Genomic DNA, 21870 nt, shown 5'->3' with positions numbered 1-21870 from the left:
AATGCGACTACTGTTTCTTTTTTTCGCCATGATGTGAAACAGGTTTGGAAAAAGTGGGAAAAAACCTCCATTAAATCAAAAGTAATACATTTTCAGCTGAAATATTTCAAATGGTTAGCACTCTTAGAAGAAAGAGCAAATAATTAAAGTGATTTAATTCGATCGTGGAACCCCTCAGCGAGCATGTTTGGGCGACAGACAGATGGAAACTTAAGAGAGTCAACACGGTTAAATTGTCCAGCAAGTCTGGGGAGTTCCTCCGACAATCAAGTCATCTACTTTCATGTGTAGTTGTGAACGCAGCACTCAGCCACGGCGGAGACATTAGCATTATAAAGACATTTTTAACAGCTGGTGGCTCAAAGCAGTTGGTATTTGACTGGTTAACTGTAAACAAAAGTGAAGTCAGAAAACAAACGGTGTTTGAACCTTGTTTACAGACAACACTTGACTACAAAACCAGACATGTCCTGAAGATTTAATCCCTTAACCAGAGTGATGCGTCCACTCCTGATTTATACTCCAGCTAATGGAGTGAACAGATGCTTTTTTTTTTTCCTTTTTAAAAAAAGGTCAGAGTTGACCAACGTCACATGACCAAACAACGCCGGGTCAGGATCATATAGCAGCCTTTGGCCTTCGTCTCCTCGTGGCCAATTAATCGATGGCGATGATCCTCAGCGTGCTTCTCTCCGTCACTGCTTCGTCCCAGTGACCAAGACAAAGACCCCACTGTCCCGGGTCACTTTTAAGCACCGTTAATGAGACTGCTTAGCCGCGGACATCTGTTGTCACATGGTGGTCTAGGGTCACACACACACATGTATGTTCCCCCAGATCATGACTCCCCTCAGACTGCACACAGAAATCAATTCAGCCACAATACATTCGATACATGCATTTACTCCCGGCATTAGCCGGACGACTAGTACCTCAAAATGATCGACAACAGATGTTTCATGTTTGCACAAAAACAATAGAAGTCTCATAATGCACAGCAACAATTGCAAAGGCAGGAGCAGACAGGCACAAAAAGTTTCAAATAGAGTATGTGACAAACTTTAAATTTGGCAGATTGTTAAATATCTGTGTTTTCTCCATCATTATGAGTCATATCAGATGGTGGTAAAATCCAAGTTTTTTTTACCCACTCTATGTATATCTGATTTTCTTTTTTAGTTTGAGCTCATATGTTAGGATGATGGTGAAGCAATAGATTGCAAAACACACATATTATATATCAAAGTTACATTTCCGACTAGCTTTTTATGAAAAGACTGTGTGATTCAAATAAAAAGCTGCCAAGTGTCGTATTGGTTTCTAAGTAATCAAAAAGTTTCCCCCGTCTGTTTGCTACTTATTTTGAACTTCTGAATAAATATTTCTTGGTATATCGTGACTGCTGCATGACTAAAAAATGACAAAAACTGTTCTAAAAAAATTGTTGTTAGAACATTTTACTGAAGAGCTGAGATAAATCTGAGAAAACCCACAAAAGTGAGGCAGGAGATAATAAATGGATGTAAAGAAGGGGAGAAATGTCAATTTAAATAACTGAGTTAGCTCAATGCTAAAAACAAAGTCTGTAGTGCCAGACTTGTTGCTGGGATCTTATTCAAGCCACTACGCTAGTTGTATAAATCAGAGGCTCAACTCCATCTGCTCGGAACAAGATCTCTGTCAAATGAAATTGATGTTGGCGCCATTAAACTCTTCTCTGCACATATTCTTTCTTGAAAACTTTTTCCTCAGCAGAGACATTGTCCAGATTAACAATGCTTAACACCAACAATAGCCCCCCGGGTCTCTCACTCGGGCTTAACTTCAAGTACCCGCCATTGTTCCTCATTGTTATAGTGGCATATGTGTGAGAAGGGTAGAAGAGACCAGGGGGTGTGGGGTGTGTGGTGGGGGGGGGGGGGGGGGTGGGGTTGGAGGTTGCAGATTCACCCTACTAATGTAGTCAGTCCCAGCACCATCCCATTCAATGCAGTGAAGGAATTTGGATTGTTTTTGGAGGACAGTCCATGGGATTGTCCACATGTGCTACACAAGAGGTGTCGACCCTTTCCCCACGACCTCCCTGACACGGCCGCCCCTAACTCTGACCCCCCGACCCTTTTCGATCCCTAGCATAGCAAATACAATATGGAACAGGTTATAAAAAAAAAGGACCAGTCGAGCAGAATCTTGGGGAAAGAAAGACATGTAGTGGAGAGTGACAACATAAATAATTCACAGGAGTGTGATTGCTCCCCAGAGATGTAGAACTGTGTTCATGGACACGCCCACAACACTCTGTGAGAGGAAGAACCACAGCGGTCAAGAAGTTCCAGCATCAGATACGGGTTTAATTTTACAACCAATTATAACTTTGAAATGTCAATTAAGTTGACGTGAAGCGGTTAAATTAACATTAACAACAATCAATGTGAAAATTATAAAAAAAAGAGATTTACAAAAATGCTCAATTTGTCCACAGTAATATTGTTAGGGTTCACAGTCAACCCAAGCCAGGTTACCCTGGTCTGCGTGTCCACAATGTCTCTGGTAGCACCAGAGGACCAGAGAGCCAGGATGAGCAATTCAGGAAAAACTCGCAAGGACGTTTAAAAGTTGAAATTAATGTCAGGATAAGGAACTAGATTTTATCCTTTTGTTGCGTCTTCAGAACACTCGAAAGAAACGACTTGTGCTGAAATCAAAGACTCTGACCTCACAGAGAGAAAGCCGGAACTTGGTATGTGTTGTGAGAATTGTTGTAGGCAGGAGGCGTGTCAGGTGCTTGCCAATGCCGAGTCGTATCAGTTCGAGGGTAACCATGAATGAGACTAAACAAGAGTGACTGAGTAAGTGATTGAGTAAGTAAGTGGTTGTCTTAATTCTGCACAAGATGCTGTTCATAGCTCTGTCTCGGCTCATTGGTCATTTTCCCCAAACCCTTTCAACATGAACTGAATACGACTTAATGAGAGAAAATTCACACCTCACTGTGTCAACAGATGCACAAGAAGAACAGAATTATAGGTTAGTTCACCCATAATTTAAACTTCACTCAGTTTCTACTCACCCTCATGTTGATTAATTGGATTGACGACAGTAGATTGTATGCGCTCTGGAAACCCTTGCGATATTTCCCTGGAGTACTTCCTGTCTGTATTACTTAGTAGTCTTTATACTTCTGCTACAAACCATCTTAAAATATAGACTTATTTAAGTACTGTATATATACAAGATGGACATTACAGACGACCAGTACGGAGGTATTTGGATGTTTTAAGGGTGTCTTTGTGGAGGAAGATAAACACAAAGTCCACTGAGGTCCAGGCGCTACATTAAAATGAACATACAGTTTTGCCCATAACTCCAAAAAGGAACATATTACGCTGAAAATAATCCCAACCCTTAGACGACATGAAGGTAAGTAGAAGATGACTAAAAGTTTCTTACACGACTGAACAAAGACATATATTATGAAAATGATTAAATAATGACTGATTTAAACTACATTTTTTCTGACATACAGATAGTTGACTATATTCAATAACAAACTTTTAGATACGAACTGAGGGTTACTTTTAACAACTTTCACATAGTCTAGATTTCTAATGGACAGTTGTGTAATATTAGTTATCTATCATTATTTGATTACTGGTAATTCAGTGGGAAGAGGACAGCAGTACATACCTTAAGTTCCAGCACTATCTGACCAAGAATCGTTGCCAAGTTATTTTCTTATTAGAAGAATTTCTGCTCTGAAGATGCGTGGAATATGAAAACATCACTTATTTCATTACTTGTAATTCAGAGGGAACAGGACATAGGATTAGGATGAGGGTCACTTCAAATGAATACCACCGGAGATGTTTTTTCATGCATGACGTGTTTTATATAGTTATATATTGATATTCTTAATACAACTCCTTAGATTCCATTCCACTTTAATTGTCACTTTTATTTTTATTTTGGGTCTTTTTCTCACGCTTATTAACAGTCACACTAAAATGATTTTAATTTATATTCCTTTTTTATTTAATTAAATAAAATAAAACAATGCTGTTCAACTAAGTTTTGGGATTGTTTTCATAGTAATATGTGTAGGATTATAGACAGGAATATTCAATGTTTTTTTCGACCCAAAAAGGAAACGGTATGGAGGTATTTGGATGTTTTTAAGTGAAATTTGAATTTTCTCTGAATTCTCTTTAAAAGTCTGTTATTTTTTCTTCCTTACTTTGTTTTTGAAACTCAAGTTGTCCATCATATTATAGCTTCTTTTTCATTCCATCTGTGTCTCGCAGCGCTGGTGCCTTTTGTGTGAATGCAATTGTCCATCCCTTCTGTCGAGAACCAACTGGAGCTTCTCAGCAGACTCCTCAACTAAACCAATGCCGCCACCTGCTGGATATTTGATGTATTGCTAAATACTGCTTTTCCTGGATCAACAACCATGGACAAACATTTAAATAAAGTAGGTTTTAATCGACTAGTATTTACCTCGTCAGTGAATGAACTCGAGCTCTAAGTTTATATTCAGATCCAGAAGCCCAGAGTCTGGCATGCGTGTCATCAGAAGGAACAATACTTGATCATCTAAATGTGCTTCTGATAGCTTGCATTATTATCAAAAAAAAAGTTTTACCGGTAGCAATAAGTCCTAAAATTCCTTCGTCCACTTATCTTAAATTAATCACCCTATTTATGTGTAAATTATATTCTTTGGATAAAATGTTTTTACCCAAGTATTAGCCCTTAAAATAAATCAATATATTATTTTCCGAGTGCAACACTCTTTTATATATTTTTTTTGGAGTAACTCTAAAAACTCTAAAAAAAATTGACGTACTGATAGATTAATTCATGCAAATATAATGTTTGCATATGGTCCCAAACAGTAGCTCCAGTACATGTGTGGCCCACTAAAAAGATGAATAATTAATTTATATTCGTAATATAACTGCTTATATTTTATAGGATTTGTTTCCCATTATAATTCGTGTCTTTTTCCCCAAAATTATAGATTGTCTGAAATGATAATTATTTTTCATTGTTTATGTTTTATATTCATGTTCGTATATTCGTTAGACTACTTAACACACCTGCTCGAGCTGCATTCAAACTTTAGACATTTCCACAGTGAAACATATTTATACTTTATAAAAAAAAATAATAAAATGTATCATTGTATAGAATATGAAATGAAAAGTTGATTTAATAAACATATATGTTAAAATTACGCTACCGACCAGATGCTAACTTAAGTCCCGCTAACGCAGCCATTTTGTTCCACTAGTTAATGACGTCCAGCTGTGAGTTTTTACGCGGGTTCGTCGCGCAAAGATCGAGAACCAAAGTAAAGATGTCAACAACCGTCAAGATTTACTTCATGCTATGCGTTCTTTCTCTTTATCATTCGAGTTGTTCGGCGAGCGTCTTCGCCTCAACCGTTCGCAACAAGAAGACCCTCAAAGGGGACCCCATGGGTTCGTCGGTGCGACGACACCGAAAACATCAACGGAATCCCAGTATTTCCAGAATAAACTTCCGAACCGAACCGGCCGCGGACCACCCGGACCTCGCTTACCTGCCGGACGTGTCCGTCACCTGCGCCGCCGCCGACTTCGTGGTCCGAGTGAAACCGGCTTTCTTCGGGTTCGGCGCCGACGACGACGAGCTGAAGTTGGGCAGAAGCTGCAGGAGCAACGCGGTGTTGGGTCCACAGGGAGACCTCCTCTTCACCTATCCTCTGACCGCCTGCGACTCCAGCCGAGAGGTACCTTCATCCAGAACATCCCTTTTTTCCTTCTCTCCTCACTTTCTTCTTCTTCTTCCAGGTGACACCTGAGTACCTGGTCTACAGGTTCCTGCTCCACTATCTGCCTTCACCGACACGATTCCCGCGCAGGTCTCCGGTCCAGGTGGAGATCGAGTGTCACTATCAAAGGTGAATAATGGACAGATTTATTTATTTTTGCAACAAAATAAAAAACATGTCCTGTTCTTTCCAGGAACCACCACGTGCACAAGCTGGCGGTGCAGCCGACGTGGGAAACGACGGTGGTGAAGAAAGGATTGAAGGGAAATCCCAACGACTTTAAAATGGAGCTGATGGATGGTAAATGTGTTAATTAAACTAATACTATTGGCCATATATTGTGAGCTCGGGAGAAGGACCAAAGAAATTATTTAATTTAATTATTATTGTCTTACACATGTTTAATTTTGGAGTAAAAACAGGATTTTATCGAGTCATATTAGCAAAAAAAATCTCCTTGTGGGACTAATGAAGGGAATCTACAGTTGAATCTTGGCATGTCAAGATACTATTTCAGTCTAGTTTACTAAAAAATATATATAACCGGTGCGAGGTACAAGACATGTTGGGGGCCACTGAGCAAGGGTGACCATATATTTAATCTCCAAAGAATTCAATCTCAGTTAAACAAATGTTCAAAGTTCCTAAAAAAAAATAAAAAAAAATTGTGTTTACAAACATTCATTTCCATTTACAAATTTTAGAAAAACGGAGGTACTACATTATTTAATCTCATATAATTTATGTACATTTGTATATAAATTGAGATGATGAACAAAGAATAAATGGTGAGTAAAGGCCAATTCATCACCCTATTTACATTATATAAAACATATTTTTATTGCGAAAGTAAAATATAAGTAATGCCTCAATGCTGAATACAATGAAAAAGAGAGGTTTGTGTTGCTAAAGTTTGTTTCTTCTTTTTTGTACAAGTATTCAGTGCCACAAAGTGTTGCTATGAAATTGCAGTGGCTGTAAAACCATGTTGCATAATGCACTATAAAAAGCCGTTAAATTAGTCGTCGATGAGTCGTGTAGCCAAAATAAATGCCTTCACTAAATGTGGAAAGAAGCCTGGAGAGTTAATTGCTGCAACTGCAACAAAATTAGATGTAACATCAATGTCGAGCGAGTGGTTGGAACTTGCAGCTTGGATTCTTGCAGCAGATGCATGCCATGATTCTACTTCAACATTCTTCTTTATGGCTGAAAGTGGTGCTAGGAAACATGCACAAGACCTGCTAGAACTTTATTCAAAATGCATTAATTTGATTATTTTGTTATTATGCTATTTAAAAAAAAGTCTCATAAGGTATTAAAGTTAACCCTGAAATAACGCCCCATTGATCTTGGTTATTTTCCCCGTAGAGACCTGGAGCCACACCGCCTTGTCTCAGGTCTACCAGCCGGGACAGATGATCCACATCCAAGTCTCTTCTCCTCAGATGCCCGCAGGAGGGAAGCTGTACATTAAAAACTGCTACGCGACTCCAGACACGCTCTCGTCTACAAAATACACAATTATCGACAATCTGGGGTAATTATTTTGGTGTTTAATCGTGTCGCAGGAAGACGTTTCATCTTGTGTTGCAGTTGTTTGCTGGACAGCATGAGGGATCTGGGGGCCTCACGGTTCGTCTCTCGCACCGACTCCATGCTGAGGTTCTCCCTGAAGGCCTTCCAGTTCATCTCCACCCCTGACACTGAGGTGAGGTCGACACAAGCTCGGATCGCGCTCGAGCAAAAAGTGACTCTGTCCGTCCTCAGATGAGCATCCACTGCCATCTGTTCGCGACGTCCGAGGAGCCCGGTCCTTCGCACAAGTCCTGCTCCTTCGTCGACGGCAGGTAGAGCGACCGCCGGACGAGCTGGTCTTAAACGGGCTGAGTTTGTGACTCTGTCCCGGCAACAGGTGGAGCGCTCTGAGAGGACACGACTCCATCTGCCACTGCTGCGATTCCTACTGCGCCGCCGCCATCTGGAGCGACTTCATAGAAGGTTGTACACCAACTGTTGCAGTACCTTCTGGTCTAGACGACTTTGTGTTGGTTCTCTCATAGGATCCGCCAGCAGTGAGTTGTTGGTTTCTGACGAGCCAGACTCTGAGGCAGAGGGTCCGATCGTGATCGGAGGTTCTGACCAGAACCAGACCAACCAGGATGAGTGGCCCAGCCCAAGATTCTGGATGGACAGAGTGGACAATGACAATGACAAGGAGGAGGAGGAGCAGCAGCAACAGGAGGAGGAGCAGCAGCAGGAGGAGGAGGAGCAGCAGGAGGAGGAGCAGCAGCAGCAGCAGCAGCAGCAGGAGCAGCAGCAGCAGCAGCAGGAGGAGGAGGATGATGAAATCCACACTGAGCCTCTTGTGTTGTGGGAGCAGCTTCCAGATGAAGGTTCTGGACTGGACAGCTGGTCAGAGGTGGACGCTCAAGCCGACGTTCAGCTGCCCAAGTCAAAAATCAATGAGGAGTCGGACTGTTCAGAAGATGCTGCAGAAACAAACACTTCTGAGGAGCACGAGGACGTCAAAGCTTCAGCAGAAGATGACCAGGAGCTCACCTGGTATTTCTCCTGGTCGTAGTTTCTTGGTCAAATAAAGAATTGTGCACTTGACAAACATTCTCATTTGATTCAAGATATTTATACAGGAACATTTTATTGGGATCAGAATATATTTAGCTTTATGAAAAAATATTTCTTGCAGAAAAACCATTGCTGTGTCTCAAATCGCATACTTCTTAGTATACTAGAAGTTGGTATGCATCAGGATAGTGTACGTACTAACTAGTAAGCAAATTCTACACAGTATGTCTCAAATCAAACACTGCTGCTACACACTAACTGATTAAGACGCGACAGCTTCTTCTATTTAATGATGATTTCAACGCTATTGCCGACGCTTGCTGGCAGCACCTTTTGCAAGAGAAAAAATGAGAATCAAAATATTCGCAAGATATTTAAGCTGGTATCAGCAGCGAAGACGTCATCCTTCTACTGCTGCGGAAAATACACCTGTAAGTATATGAATATATGCATATATATATGACGTAACTCCTGTTTAAAACGTCATTAAGATGGAGCTGTTTAGGGTGGTTAGTGTCCATCGAACCATACTCCGTTTTGTGGGCGTTTAAGTACGCCGATTTAGTGTGCATGGCGCACTACGTTTCGCATGCTAAGAATACTAACTTTGAGACACAGCACATGCGTTTGAGGTACCACTTTGTTCGTGTAATTTTAAAGATGGCAAGCTTAGTGAATCTTAAAGGATTTCAATATACAAAAAGACTCGTATGTGGACAGAAAATGTTTTTTTATTTTCTTAATAGGTGATAATTTACAACGTATGTCTCTGGAACCAGGTGTGAATATATTAAAGTTAAACACAGAAACATCCCTTGTCAAACCGCAGAGGAAATGCAAACACGTTTGTAACAAAGCAGCAGATTTTGTGCTTCTATATAATCATTTGGTATCATCGACGCGAGTGATAATTAACGACCTTTGATTATGATAAAGGTCATAAAACACAAAAAATCAAATCAGGCAACGTTATTAATCAAAGTCTGACTCGGCTAATGTGGAATATATTGATTTTTAGAGTTTTTATTAAACTTTGAACGAAACGGAAAAATAACTTAATCTTTTCATTATTATTTTTGAAACAAACAGAAATTGTGTGGGAGCTCTGGAAACGAGCGTGACCCCGTTAAACAAATGATGCTCTATTTACAAGCCCCAAGTCCCAAAAGCGAGCTCAGCAGGACAGAAGCGGTACAACCGTTGTCGAACACTAGAGGGCGCCATTTAAACTTGGTATTCAAAAAAATATATGCGTTAGACTCAAGGACCCTACACAACCATGGAGAACAAAATGAAAGTCCCCAGCGTCTCTCAGACAAACTGGACCAAGTTCCAGCTGCAGTCCAGTCTTCATGTTCCATCAACAGAAACCGATAAACTCCCGTTTGCTTTTTCAGACGAGTCAGCAGCTGCAGAACAAGAGCAAACGTGTTTATTGGTATTTGCATTTCAAAAAAACTTGTCGATAAAGGGCTTAATCTGACTAAGATTTAACTTCTCTTACCTTTACCGCCCTCTGTCTGTCCTTCCGTTTCATTCTCCTCTTCACTCGTTTCCGTCCCCTGCACTTTCGCTTTGGGTTTCTTCGCCACAGGCGGTGGCATTTTGACAACCTTCTTCTGCGACTCCGCTTCACTGATCTTCGTGAACGCCTCGACGTGTTTCTGTGCGGGGGGAGATACTGGGAGGTAGCTCTTGGAGAAGATGAAGCTGGCGGTGCTGCTGGGCGATCGCCGCATGTTCATCGGCGACGTCGGAGCATTCAGGCTGATACGAGAACCGGGGCTTTCTTTAGACCGGGCTGCCGTCCTCAGACGAATGGCCTCCTGGAGGTTCATCGAAGGCGTCGCTGCCACTCCCGTGGGGGACTTGGCTGCAGGGGGGGGACTCGTAGAAGATGGGGGATGAACGACCAGGGATTGGGACTTGGGGACGGGCGGTTCAGTAGTTATAATGGCAGGTGGAGACGTAGAAGTCGGGGATAGGATAATCAGGGATTTTCTGATGGGCTTCTGAGGAGCCTCATTGGTGGATGACTGCGATGTTACACTCACCTCAGTGTGGGAGTCTTCTTGAACTTTGGTAGCTTCTGCCGCAGCTCGCAGTTTGACCACCTCTAAGAGGGAGTTGCTAACAACAGGAGGGTTTTGTTCAACTGGGGCTGGGGTTGTTTCTTCTGGTGTGGAAGAAGCTACAGGTAAAGCACTTGGTTCCCCCCCTTGGGTTTCCCGTTGAGTATCTATTACAAGAGCTAAAGCTTCAGGTTCTGGTAAAATAGAGACCTCCGGGGTTTCGAAGGCAGTTTTCTCAGTTTCCTCCGATGATGGGACAACTGTAACGAGAACTACACTTTCAACAGAACTTGGAGTTTCCTGCTCCAGACAGGTAGGATCTGTCAACTCTGGCAGTGACTGCTCTTCCTGGAGAGGAACTGCTTCTAGTGGGGGAGGTGGAGGGATACTTTGAGGTGGACTCAGACCAATAGATTCCTGGCACGTCTCCTCCAAAGGCAAAAGAGTGTGTCCCACAAGAGGCACAAATGAAACCTCATCAACTTTTGGAGGGGGAGACTCTGGTGTAGGTGCTGCCACCACCACCACAGTGGGGAGAACTTCTTGGACAGTGGCAATAAGAGACACAGAAGTATTCATTTCTTTGGGGCTTTCTTTCAATGGTGGGGCTACAACTTGTGAAGGAAGAGGGAGACTTATAACTTCTAGAGGTGGAGTCTCTTCAGGTGGCACCTCTTTGGGTTCAACCGGTGAAGGTGCTTTTGGAGGTTCAGGGGTGGGGTCCTTTGGAGGCGAACAAATATCTGCATCTTTGGAGGTGTCCCAAGTAGACTCACCAGGCGGTGACTTTGGTGTTGACGAAACGACTTCTTTGGGTGCGATTACCGTCACTGTTTTGGGTTCTACATCTTCTTGTGAAACCACCTCAGGTACGGGAGGGAGTAAAACTTTCTTAACCAAAGCAGGGGAAACAAGGTTAACTGGTGGAAGGGGCGCCGAGTAGGACGGTGGCGGTGGAATATTAAGTGCCGTGATTGTTGCCTCTTTTTTCTGAGACTCGTGAACACCTTCTGTGATCACGATGGGGATCGACGTGTTTTTTACAGGCACCGCTACAGGTGCAACAAATTTCTCCTCGGAGATTACTGGAGGAGGAGGAAGGGGAAAATCCAATTCGTCCTGCCCGCTGACCGCCTCTGCCACAGGTGGCGGCGGCGGCGGCCAGGACGACTCCGGAGATGCAACTAAATCTTTGACCTGTTTGCCGGGAGGTTGTGGGGGATGGTGCGTCGGCGGAGGGGAGGGAGACGGGGACCTGCGTATTAAAGAAATAGGAGGGAACAACTGAGCTTTACTCCCGGCGTTGCTTCTGCTCTCGTCCCCGCTTGTCAAACGTTCGTCACGCTTCGCTGCTGCCTTTGCCAGCATCTCATTCAAAACATCACTTGCTCTAACCTTCTCGTCCGTTACTCTTCCGTCTCCATACGAATCAACTTTCTCAGTCTCTTTCTTTCTCTGAACGTCATTCAGCTTCACACTTTCTTCGACCTTCTTTGTGCTCGTCACCAGAGCGGCTCCATTCACCGTCTTCGCCGCCGAGCCTTTGACAGTTGCTTCTGCAGTCAAGTTCCTCAACGGTCTTCTGTCTTTTGGGTTCTTTTTTATAAGGGCTGGGAGATTATCGGGGACCGGGGGTCCCAGTAACAGCTCGACGCTACGCCTGCTGTGGACCCACACCTCCGGAGGCGGCGGTGGAGGAGCGTGTATTTTGGGGTGGGGAGGAATGTTGAAGATTTCTCTCAGGGCTCGAACGGAGGGACTTAAACTTTCTGGATCAACAACGATATCGTTTTCCTCGGATTCTGTGTGTTTGATTTGGGGAGAGGCGTTCCCAGGGAATAGCCTTTGGAGTTTGGAGAAAATTCCTTTCTTGTGCTTCGGAGATGAACCATGAAGCTGTTTGGTAACCATCGGGGAGGTGCCATCTTGACTGGAGTAGCCGCTGGATGGAGAGACGGTGTTGATCAGTGTGTTCACCTGAAGAGCCTCCTTTAAAGCATCTCTTGGGGCCAATTTATCCCCCAAAATCGTAGCTTCGTAAGGACTGAGGGAGCCGCCAAACTCGTCCAGTGAGCTCGTGTCTCCATGGTAACCCGGGCTATCGACGGTGACTGAAGGGACGTCGTTCTCCTCACCCGAGGCAGAGATGCTTTGCAGAGGTGGGGCCCCGGGAACAATTCTCAATTCTGCCAGGTCACGTGACCTGCGCTTTGACTTATGCAGGGAATAGGAGCGACTCGGCGGAGGAGGGGCCCTCTTCGGCTTCATGACAGAGAGGCTTCTGGCAAAGGATCCATCTTTGTTAGCATGTTCTCCGTTACTAACCACTTTGCCCTTGATTGAGTATTTGACCGCCTTGCTGGTTGAAGGGTTGGTGGGAAACGTGTCCATTTCATCTTGAGACCTCTGTCTCGGGGTGCTGCTGCTGGAGATGGTCGAGGAGTCCGACACTAAAGTTTCGGAAGAATCGGAGTTGCTCCAGCCTGAGCTATCTGTGGGGATGTTGGAAGAGGTTTGGTAGGAGGAAGATTCTCTGGAAGAGACGGTTCTGTTGGATGCCCGGGAGGAAGCTCGGGACGGTGCAGGACTCTGCTGCACTAAACTGCTCTTGCTCACTGTGCGAAGGCTGCTGCGGCTTCGTCCTCGGCTGATTTCCACCACCTCGATGGAAGGCGGCAGGATAGCGTTGGGGATGATTTTCGACATGTACGTGGCCTGTGGGGACGTGGTGATGACGGGGCTTGGAGGTTCCTGAAGGTGGTTTGCCGTCGTCATTGACGGAACTGCAACGGATCGAGGCCTCGGCCCACCGGACAAGTCAGGCCCTAGATGATGCAACAGGGCCAAGTCGTCCCGATGACCAGCATGGGCGGCTCTCCCATCTGCTGGATCGTTGTTCAGGGTTGTCGCTGCAGTGTTGCCAGAGGTCAGACTTTCTAGGACTTCACCGTTTTGAAGCTGCTCCTCATCCAACTTAGGAGTCATTGTCCACCCGACTCGATCCAGCCCTTGTGGAAAAACAAAAGATTTGTGAGACAAGTACACGCACAATGAGATATTCACCTTCGAGCTTCATACCCAGTTCTCTCTGGACATGCCTGGGGATACCTTCCACGGACTTTCTGTGTCTGCGTCTCTTCTTTTTCTTCTCAGACTCAGAGTTTAGGGGCCTGAATGTCGACCCTGCAACAAGAGGAATGAAGGTCATTGGTTTGGTCATTTCAAGTAAGAAGGGGATTTGACCACAGCTTCCATGGTAGAATGGTGGATTACATTACCTTGCCGAGTGAGTCCGGATCGCGAAGATCTTGTCGAGATAGATGACTTGGCGGAGATCACCGAAGAAGAGTCAGCGATGGTGCTGTCGGTCATGAATCCTGTACCTTCAGTGTCCGTTTGAACGTCCATGTTTGACTGGAAGTGGAAAAAAAAAAATGGAATCGTCACCAGGAGTGTCCTTCGTAAACCAACGCCTATCGTCACAATGTTGAACAGAACTCACAACTGAACTCATGTTGTCCTGGAACTCCACTCCATTACTTGTTTCTGTAAAAAGAAGTGAATATTTAACAAGAATAGTCGCCACACCAGAGGGGGGTCTCAGCCAAACTCTCAATTCTCAACGGTCGTTATCGGAAATATTCATTGTACCTTCTTCCTGCATCAGTTTCAGCCCCTCCAGTGCTTCGCTGTGGAGGTCTTCCAGGTATTTGGGCCTGCTGGCCTCAATGAACACGTTCTCCTGGAGAAGTGGGGGTGCAGGGGTCTTGTCGTCATCATGGATCTTTGTTACAGCTGAGGCAGAGAGAGAACAGGGTCAGGAATAATGGTGGTGAAGCGGCCATATGGCCTAATAGAGACTCTAAAGGAACACCACTGAGTTTGAACTTGCAGGATTAAAGTGGGGTAATGGTGGGGGGGGGGGGTGTAGCAGATTATCTCCAGGAAAACCCTTTTTTCCGCCTTTAATTAAACTCAGAAATGAGCCACTTTTAGCACACGTTCGTCATCGGTGGCTTCATGCAATGGCAATAGAGACAAATTGAAGTGGAACCAGAATAACGTGTTCTGAAGAATTGCTGTCATCCACGCACAAACAACGGTAATCTGGGGTAGAATCAGTCCATAAATGTGAGCATGTGTGGTGACGCGACCCTGCCGGCAGGTCACCGGACTTACAACCTGCTTTATACAACAGCTGCGGCTCTTTTAGCGCCTTAAACTTCATTGAGTAAAAGAGACGCAGGCCGAATTAACCTCCTGCAGAGCTCGCTAGAAACCACCTCAGAGTGTTCGGTAAGAGCATTAAAAGTCACTTATAAGTGTGAAGAGTTCATGAAAGAAGGAATAATGTCGCCCGGCAACGTGGAAGCAAACAGCTGAAGTCAATCTGGTCACTGGAGGGAACCAGTCCGTCGCGCTGGTCCGGCTCTCTGGTATTCACTTCATAGTTGAGAGTGTCAAAGTTTTCTCTTTTTATTTTTGAGTTATAAATACATTTGCACTTAATCAAAATGTTCTTTCCGCACATAATTAAGGTTGTCCCTGAACACACCATCACAATTAAGGATTCTGCTCAAATTATATATTTTTTATTTAATAAAATATTAGTATAAAGTTATTTTTGTATTTTAATACATTTTATGCACACATTAATTAACTCGGGTTTCTGGTAATGTTCTTATTTTATCTGTCAATATCATGATAACATTACTTTCAGCAGTCTTTGTTTAAATTGTATACAATTATAATTTACAAACGGCATTTAATTTTTTTCCTCAATGTTTTAAAGATATTCAGAATAGAAGTTGGACTTGCAAGTATTTTCGATCAAACCATTATATAAAATCTGATTTACTCATTTATCAGCAGTATTTTACGTTAGATTCATATTTTTACAAATGTATTCACCAACATTTACCAATATATATATATATTTTTTATCATTATTCATTCTTTTATACTCATTTTCAGCTTTTTTACAATAATATCATCTTATATTATTTCAGCTGTAGAGCTGAACCGTGGAGCAACTTTCACTAACCTCTCTTCCTGCTGGCTGGGAGACAGTAGAGGTTGAGGTCATGGGTCAGAAGGAGCATCCTGACCTCCCTCATGCCTCCTGGGATATTCCAAAGTTTGTGGTCAAATGATGTTAAAAAGTAAGAGCTTGTGTTAAAGTGTCTCGTCCGGTCTAGATGCTCATTCCTCAGGCTGTTGTTGTCACAATGAGAGAAGAGGGTTTGAGCTGCCAATAAACAATCAGAGCTCAGACTCTAATCCCGCGCAGACTAAATCCATCCGATTGGTCGGACGTCGGCCTCTGATTGGTCGGATAACGCTAGATAATAAATGTAAACATTAAAATAAAAAGCTGTTGGCAGGGATTTGACGTATGAAAGAGTCAGATTAGCCAGAGTATAATTCTCTTTATTAACATCTGTCCTCTTAAGATGCAGCGATCAGTCACAAGGGGGCGCAGGAGAGCTAAATAAATCGATTTTAGATTGAAAACAGGGGAGTCACGTGGTGTTTTTTCCCCACTGAAGTTCAATTTTAATACTCAAACATGACCTTGCCTTTAAGTTTAAAAAAAAAACAAAAAAACATTTACAGTACAATGTTTGTGATAGAAATGTTGTTTAAATGTTTTAACTAAACTTATATATCATGATTTTTTTATGCTTGCGAGATGGGTGGAGGGTTTTTTTGTAAAACGTGTTATTTCTGTAAAATTAGGATATGAAAACGGAAATATAAGGAAAGGGAAAAGGAGAAATATTAATAAAACGAAAATGCTATTATATATCATCATGAATCAATACAAACCAATCCATATGTGGGGAAATAAATACGAAAAAATAGGATAAAATGTTATCCCAGCAATAACATAGAAACTGTAAAAAGAGGAAATGTATATTTCACCTTAGAATTTTGTAAAAGAATATCTATTAAAATATTAAAACTACATTTGATTTAAAGATATAAAATTAAATAAAACAAGAGGAAAAAGCTAAATGACAAGGTTTATGCAAATTATAACTAAATTGAATTGTTTTTAATGATAACAACAATAATAAATCACTATAAAATATAAATTACAATAACTGAACATTGACTGCTTAATATTGACTGCTTAATATCATAACAGGGAGTGTCAGAACACAAAAATTAATTTCTCTTCATTAAGACCAGATAAATACAAACAAAGACCCTCAAGTGGCCCCTGTGCCACACTTCGGCCATGTCAAGTTTGAGCGCTCGAGTTCATCACTTCACCTCTTGAACGTGTGACAGCTGGATAAATGAGAACATTCCCATGATGCTGCTCTTCCAGAGCGGCTTCGGACAAAAGCAGCGAATTAAAGCGAGTGTAAACACGGAGAACTGAAATAGACTTTTCTCTCAACACACCTCACAGCTAATGCAGACGAAGAGCCCGCGGACGTAAACATGGAGCACAAAACTGCCCTTACAACAGTATCTGGTTACTGTGATGGAACGCACACGACGGAGGTGGGAGGGGGGTCTCCTATGATCCCCACATTGAAAATGGAAATAAATCTCCGACCCATTATCCCTCCGGACCATCTGTCACCCACTGGATTGGTGGAATTAGCAGAGTGGAAGTGATTAGAAACTGAAACTGATGTTTACATGTTGGATTTGGATGAACACGCTCAGACTAATAGATGTGATCCAGGTCGACCCGATTATTCTGGTTCAGACCGCAGAAGATCCAATGAACAAACTGAGAATGTGATTAACACACTTGAAATAAGAGTTTAAGAGGAGTCTGAAGGACGATCACATGTACAAAACATTTTTCATTTGGTGTTAAAGGTGGCATTGTTTCCTTTTTTGTTTCCTTTTTGTGTCCTTAAAAACCTAAATGGAAAAAACAATCAAAGAAATGCAAAAAATGTAATACAAACTAAACAAAAATTTAAATGAACCTAATAAATTTGCAGTAGAATAGTCATGTATGGGGTTTTACAGTGATGACTAAATTGTTGAAAAAAAAAATGACTTTGATAATTTCCTTTAAATCAAACAAAGTGCATTTATATAGATTATACATTTTAAGTGATTCAATATTTTATTTAACAAAACAAATACAGCAAAAAGGTTGTCACTTACAGGAGTTAAATCAAATTGTCTAAAGCTATACTTTAGCATAAATTTTATTCATAAACATAAGGTATTAAATCCAAGCGAACAATAAATGGTGACAAATTTTTATTCTGCTTCAAACCACTAGTTATAAAAGGCCAACACTTGAGGCTAACACAAGAGGCTAACACCAGAGGCTAACACAAGAGGCTAAAACCAGCTAAATAATAAATAATAATTAAAAGTTTAAATGGAAGGACATTTTGTCGTGAAATATATAAAAACAACCTCCAGAGTCCTTGTTAAACCTTTTTGCAATATAATATAAATGCTTTGGGAATAATACTAGTATCTATTTAATATCAGTTTAACTTGCTTGATGATGCTACCGAGCTACATGACAACGTCATCTGTTACTGAACAATTCAAATTTTGACACAAAAGAGTGTGAAGGGACACAAATTCTTCAGTCATATTATACATTTGACATGTTCTTTAAACTGGTGCAAAGCCACATTTTTACCTTGATGTTATTCAGTCAAAATACCAACAATTAAAGAGTAAAAATACATTGTTATCATTGAAATATGACAGGAATCTTGCTTCACACGAGAAAGTTAAAAAGACGTTTATTTGCATATAACTTCTGCGTACGCGAACAACATGCATGAGAACGAAAATATTTCACACAAAACACTTCTTTCCCCAGTCGCTGCCCCGACTTGTCCTGACGGCTCGTCTTTTGCTGACAGACCCGTTTCCAGTTTTAACGTTCCTCCGGCACAAATCCCAAACACAAACCTGGGATATGAGGAGGCGAGAATGAAGCGTCGTCACACTCTGACTTAGATTTTGTAATATTCCAATTGAAAATATAAAACGGTAACTAGAGTTTTTAGTATATGCAACTTGTTAGCGAACTAGCTTTTAGCTCACTTTTTCCATCATTTAGAAGTGTTGATAAAACGGTTACTATTATTACTTAATATTTTTACTTTAACACGGATCACTAGTTACCGATTCCCGACAGGAACCATGTGTTAGTGGTTTTAAAAGGCCTGAACAAGCGCGTTGTTCCGAGGTTTTTTTTCCTCAGGAAGTTGTGCGATGTTGTTGTTCCTTAGCTCAGTTGTTGACTTGTGAGTAACCAAAACTATCTGCGGGCTCTTAAAGCAGTTCGGTGATAAAACAAGGAGCCAGAAAGATTAAAGGACAAAAAAGAATGAAGACTGTGGAGAACATTCTGTTCAGGAGGAGACGAGCTTGTCGAGCTAAGCACAAAATAATCTTTTTTAATCTCACCAGCGGCGCCACCCTCTGCTGCCACACTTTAACTAACACTTCCAAAAACGGAGACGTTAAGGGGGCAGCATGAAGACATGAAGAGGCCCGGACGGACGTCATCCTGGGTTTGCCCCCCGGGGCCTCCTCCGATCTATAGACTTTACGGATCCCGGGGCCTTGAGCAGAAGAGGTGAGTTAAGAAGAGAGACGGAGAAAGAAAGAAGAGAGAGGGAGTAAGAGAGCCGTGGAGAAAGAGGAAGGCAGAGACAAGGAGGGAGAGAAAGATGAAGAGAGAAAACCGAACTGAAACTCTCCTGCTGAGAAACTCTCGACACACTTAGCAGGGCGTGTTAGCAAACACGCCGCCGTCGATCGGTCGTAGCAACAGTTGCCGCTCCAACTCTCAGCTTTGGAAACCAAACATGCAGAGAAGAAGGGAATCAAACTACAGACACCAGCTGACCCGAATGTGATCCGAGCAGAACCTTGGGTGTGGCCGCGAAACAACACAACTCGTGCTCCAAAAACTGTCATTATGGAGTTTTACGACAATCAGCCTTGATCAGCGGCGTCGCTAAACATCAATTAAGTTAAGTTAAGATACGATTGATGATGAAACCAGAGGTTACTTCTGGTCATGAGAAGAAAACCTGTTCTCCGGTGCCGAGTGTTATTGTAACACAAAAACAACATGTGTGACACACAAACACCTGGAGACGGCATTACTCAGCACTTTTGTTTTAATCTTCATCTCAAACAAGGAACGTTTTGAGACTCATTTTCGTGGACGACACGTCGACAGTCGTAGATATGCGAGGAGTTCAAAGTTGAAGTGGTAGTAGTGGTGAAAGTCGTGGTCATGATGGTTCAAGTAGGGGTTGTGGAAGTGGTAGTTAGTTGAGATAATAGTAGTCACTAAAGCTAATGTGTAGTTGGAAGGAGCAGTGGTACTGCAGAAGCATTAATGTCGTAGAAGAAGAGGTTTCACATATCTAGGTAGGTAGTTTTACTAGTAGGGTTAATGGTCTTTTCACAGTGCTATATAACCAACTGCAACTACCACTTCTATGTATTTTTTACCTTCTGTATTTTTAACAAATGGTTGGTCATACATTGATTCTAGTCAATGCTGGAGAATCAGTAGTAGTAGTACTAGTATCAGCAGGATATTATTAGTAATAAAAGAAGTAAAGGGACTTATGATAGTAAAAGTGCAATTAGCAGTAGAAGTAGACATATCAGTAGTTGTAATGTAAATACTTTTAGTAAAAGAAGCAAAAATAGTAGTCGAAAAAGTATTAGTTGTAGTGAAAGTATTATTAATAATACAGTAGTATTCAAGGTAGTTCTAGTAGAAGTGTTAATTAGTAGTATTAGTAGTAGACAAGGTATAAGTAGTAGAATATTTTGAAGAGGTATTAGTAGTTGAAGTAGTATTAGTTGCAGTGTAGTTTCATAGGAGTGTAAATAGAGTGTAACAATAGTTACAGTAGTCGTAATATTAACAATAGTCATAGTAGAAATTTATAGTCAAAGTAGCAGTAAAACTAGTTATAGTCATGGTGGTAACAGTAATAATCATAATACAAATACGAGTAATAGCCATAGTAGTAGTAAATCTAGGCAATAGTCATAGTAGTAGAAGTAATAGGCATATTAGTAGGATAAAAAAGTAAAAGTTGTATTAGTCATAGAAGAAATAACAAGTAATCATGTAGTAGTATTAATACTATTAATGGTCAAATTCACAGTATTCATACTGATGATACTAGTATAGCCATAGTAGTTGCACAAATATTAACAGTTATAGTAGAAGTAAAAAAAAAAGTCAATATAGTAGTATTCATACTAGTAATAGTCATAGCAATAGTAATATTAGTAATAGTCATAGTAGTAGTAATACTGGTTAAACTCATAGTAGCAGTAATACTAGCCATAGTTATAGTAGTGGTAATACTGGTCATACTCATAGAAGTAGTAATACTAGTCAAAGTAGTAATAGTAGTAGTTATTGTTATAGTAGTAGTTACACCAGTTGTAGTCATATTAGTCGTAATACTAGTTAAAGTAGTCTTCAAGGGCTTGTCTGGGGTAAAACCAGGAAGTGAGTCAAAGTGCTGTTATTGTATGGTTCAGTACTAAACTCAGTTTTTAAGCAGATTACCATTTAAATGTGGAATATCAGATTTACAGATTATTGTGCTAATGCAGGAGATTAACAGTCATAAATCAAGATGGATTATCACACATTAAAATGGTTAGTGTCCAAGTGCGTGATGGTGCACGTCTACCACCTCCCTCACAAAGAGTGTCTGTCTGGAGCACATGCACGGGAATGTGAGGAATCTCAGAGGAGTGTTCGGACCTGGCAGGTGACCTCTCGAGGACGACCTCTCGAGGACGACCTCGCCGATCCTCCGTTCATGACTCAGACCGGGAGAGAAGTGAAGTCACCGCCGGCTTCAGTGGAATCAGACAATCAGGATGATTGTTTTACTGACGGTGCAGAGGTCAAAGGTCATCAGTGCAGCTACCGTGCGGTTTTGAAAAGTCCGGTCGGACTTTTAGAATCCTGCTTTGACTGTGAAAGTAGCAGATAAACATTAGACCTCCTGAACCTCCTTCATCTGTCATCATCAAGTCTGCAAGAAAGTGACTCAGTGTGTAGCTATGTGTGCTTTACATGTGTGTGAACATCATTAGTGTGTGTGAGGCAGTGGAGAGTTGATTGACAGCAGCGTTAATAATGTGACTGTAGTCGACTGAAATGTTGTGTTGCTGGTTTACGATTTTGGCCTCCTTATGGATACCTCCTTGGCAGATGTATTAAAGATAAATGATTCCATGAGCTAAACAACGATTCAAATCTACGGTTTTCTGAAATAAGATGTTTCATATCTTGGGGTTTCATCCGTTTTTTGCTGCTTCAGACTTGGAATCTACATGCAGGTCACATCCCGCAGGACTTCTGGACGAACAGACGGGTCAGGAGAAACAGAG

The 21870-nt window shown here is 41.8% G+C and overlaps 2 protein-coding genes across 2 annotated transcripts in view; one reads left to right on the top strand and one right to left on the bottom strand.

Moving 5' to 3' along the window:
• Positions 1-5319: 5319 nt before the first annotated feature.
• On the top strand, positions 5320-9035 carry LOC148060637 (zona pellucida sperm-binding protein 3). The gene is made up of 8 exons (XM_087779795.1): positions 5320-5773; positions 5835-5944; positions 6009-6115; positions 7187-7355; positions 7412-7526; positions 7586-7665; positions 7731-7816; positions 7879-9035. Exons 1-8 carry the CDS (start codon positions 5360-5362, stop codon positions 8397-8399), a joined length of 1602 nt encoding a protein of 533 aa, XP_087635921.1. The 5' UTR covers positions 5320-5359; the 3' UTR covers positions 8400-9035.
• Positions 9036-9114: 79 nt separating this feature from the next.
• The window catches only part of LOC148060636 (uncharacterized), a 31271-nt gene continuing 18515 nt past the window's right edge, over positions 9115-21870 (bottom strand). Inside the window, exons 3-8 of the mRNA XM_087779794.1 lie at positions 14125-14268; positions 13976-14019; positions 13752-13887; positions 13552-13656; positions 9906-13481; positions 9115-9810 (exon numbers count right to left, since the gene is read on the bottom strand). Coding sequence (XP_087635920.1) covers positions 9752-9810; positions 9906-13481; positions 13552-13656; positions 13752-13887; positions 13976-14019; positions 14125-14268 — 4064 coding nt within the window. The 3' untranslated portion in view covers positions 9115-9751. The remainder of the gene's footprint in view (positions 9811-9905; positions 13482-13551; positions 13657-13751; positions 13888-13975; positions 14020-14124; positions 14269-21870) is intronic.

Source organism: Callionymus lyra, chromosome 18 (genome assembly GCF_982586985.1).
Source record: "Callionymus lyra chromosome 18, fCalLyr1.hap1.1, whole genome shotgun sequence".
Classification (NCBI taxonomy): domain Eukaryota; kingdom Metazoa; phylum Chordata; class Actinopteri; order Syngnathiformes; family Callionymidae; genus Callionymus; species Callionymus lyra.
This window is presented reverse-complemented; position numbering and strand designations above follow the sequence as displayed.

Bases quoted from the DNA above. Each gene is read 5' to 3' on its own strand.
- LOC148060637 (XM_087779795.1), top strand. From the start codon at position 5,360: ATGTCAACAACCGTCAAGATTTACTTCATGCTATGCGTTCTTTCTCTT. The intron at 5,945-6,008 runs GTGAATAATGGA...TGTTCTTTCCAG, and splicing joins ATCGAGTGTCACTATCAAAG to GAACCACCACGTGCACAAGC. The intron at 7,527-7,585 runs GTGAGGTCGACA...GTCCGTCCTCAG, and splicing joins TCTCCACCCCTGACACTGAG to ATGAGCATCCACTGCCATCT.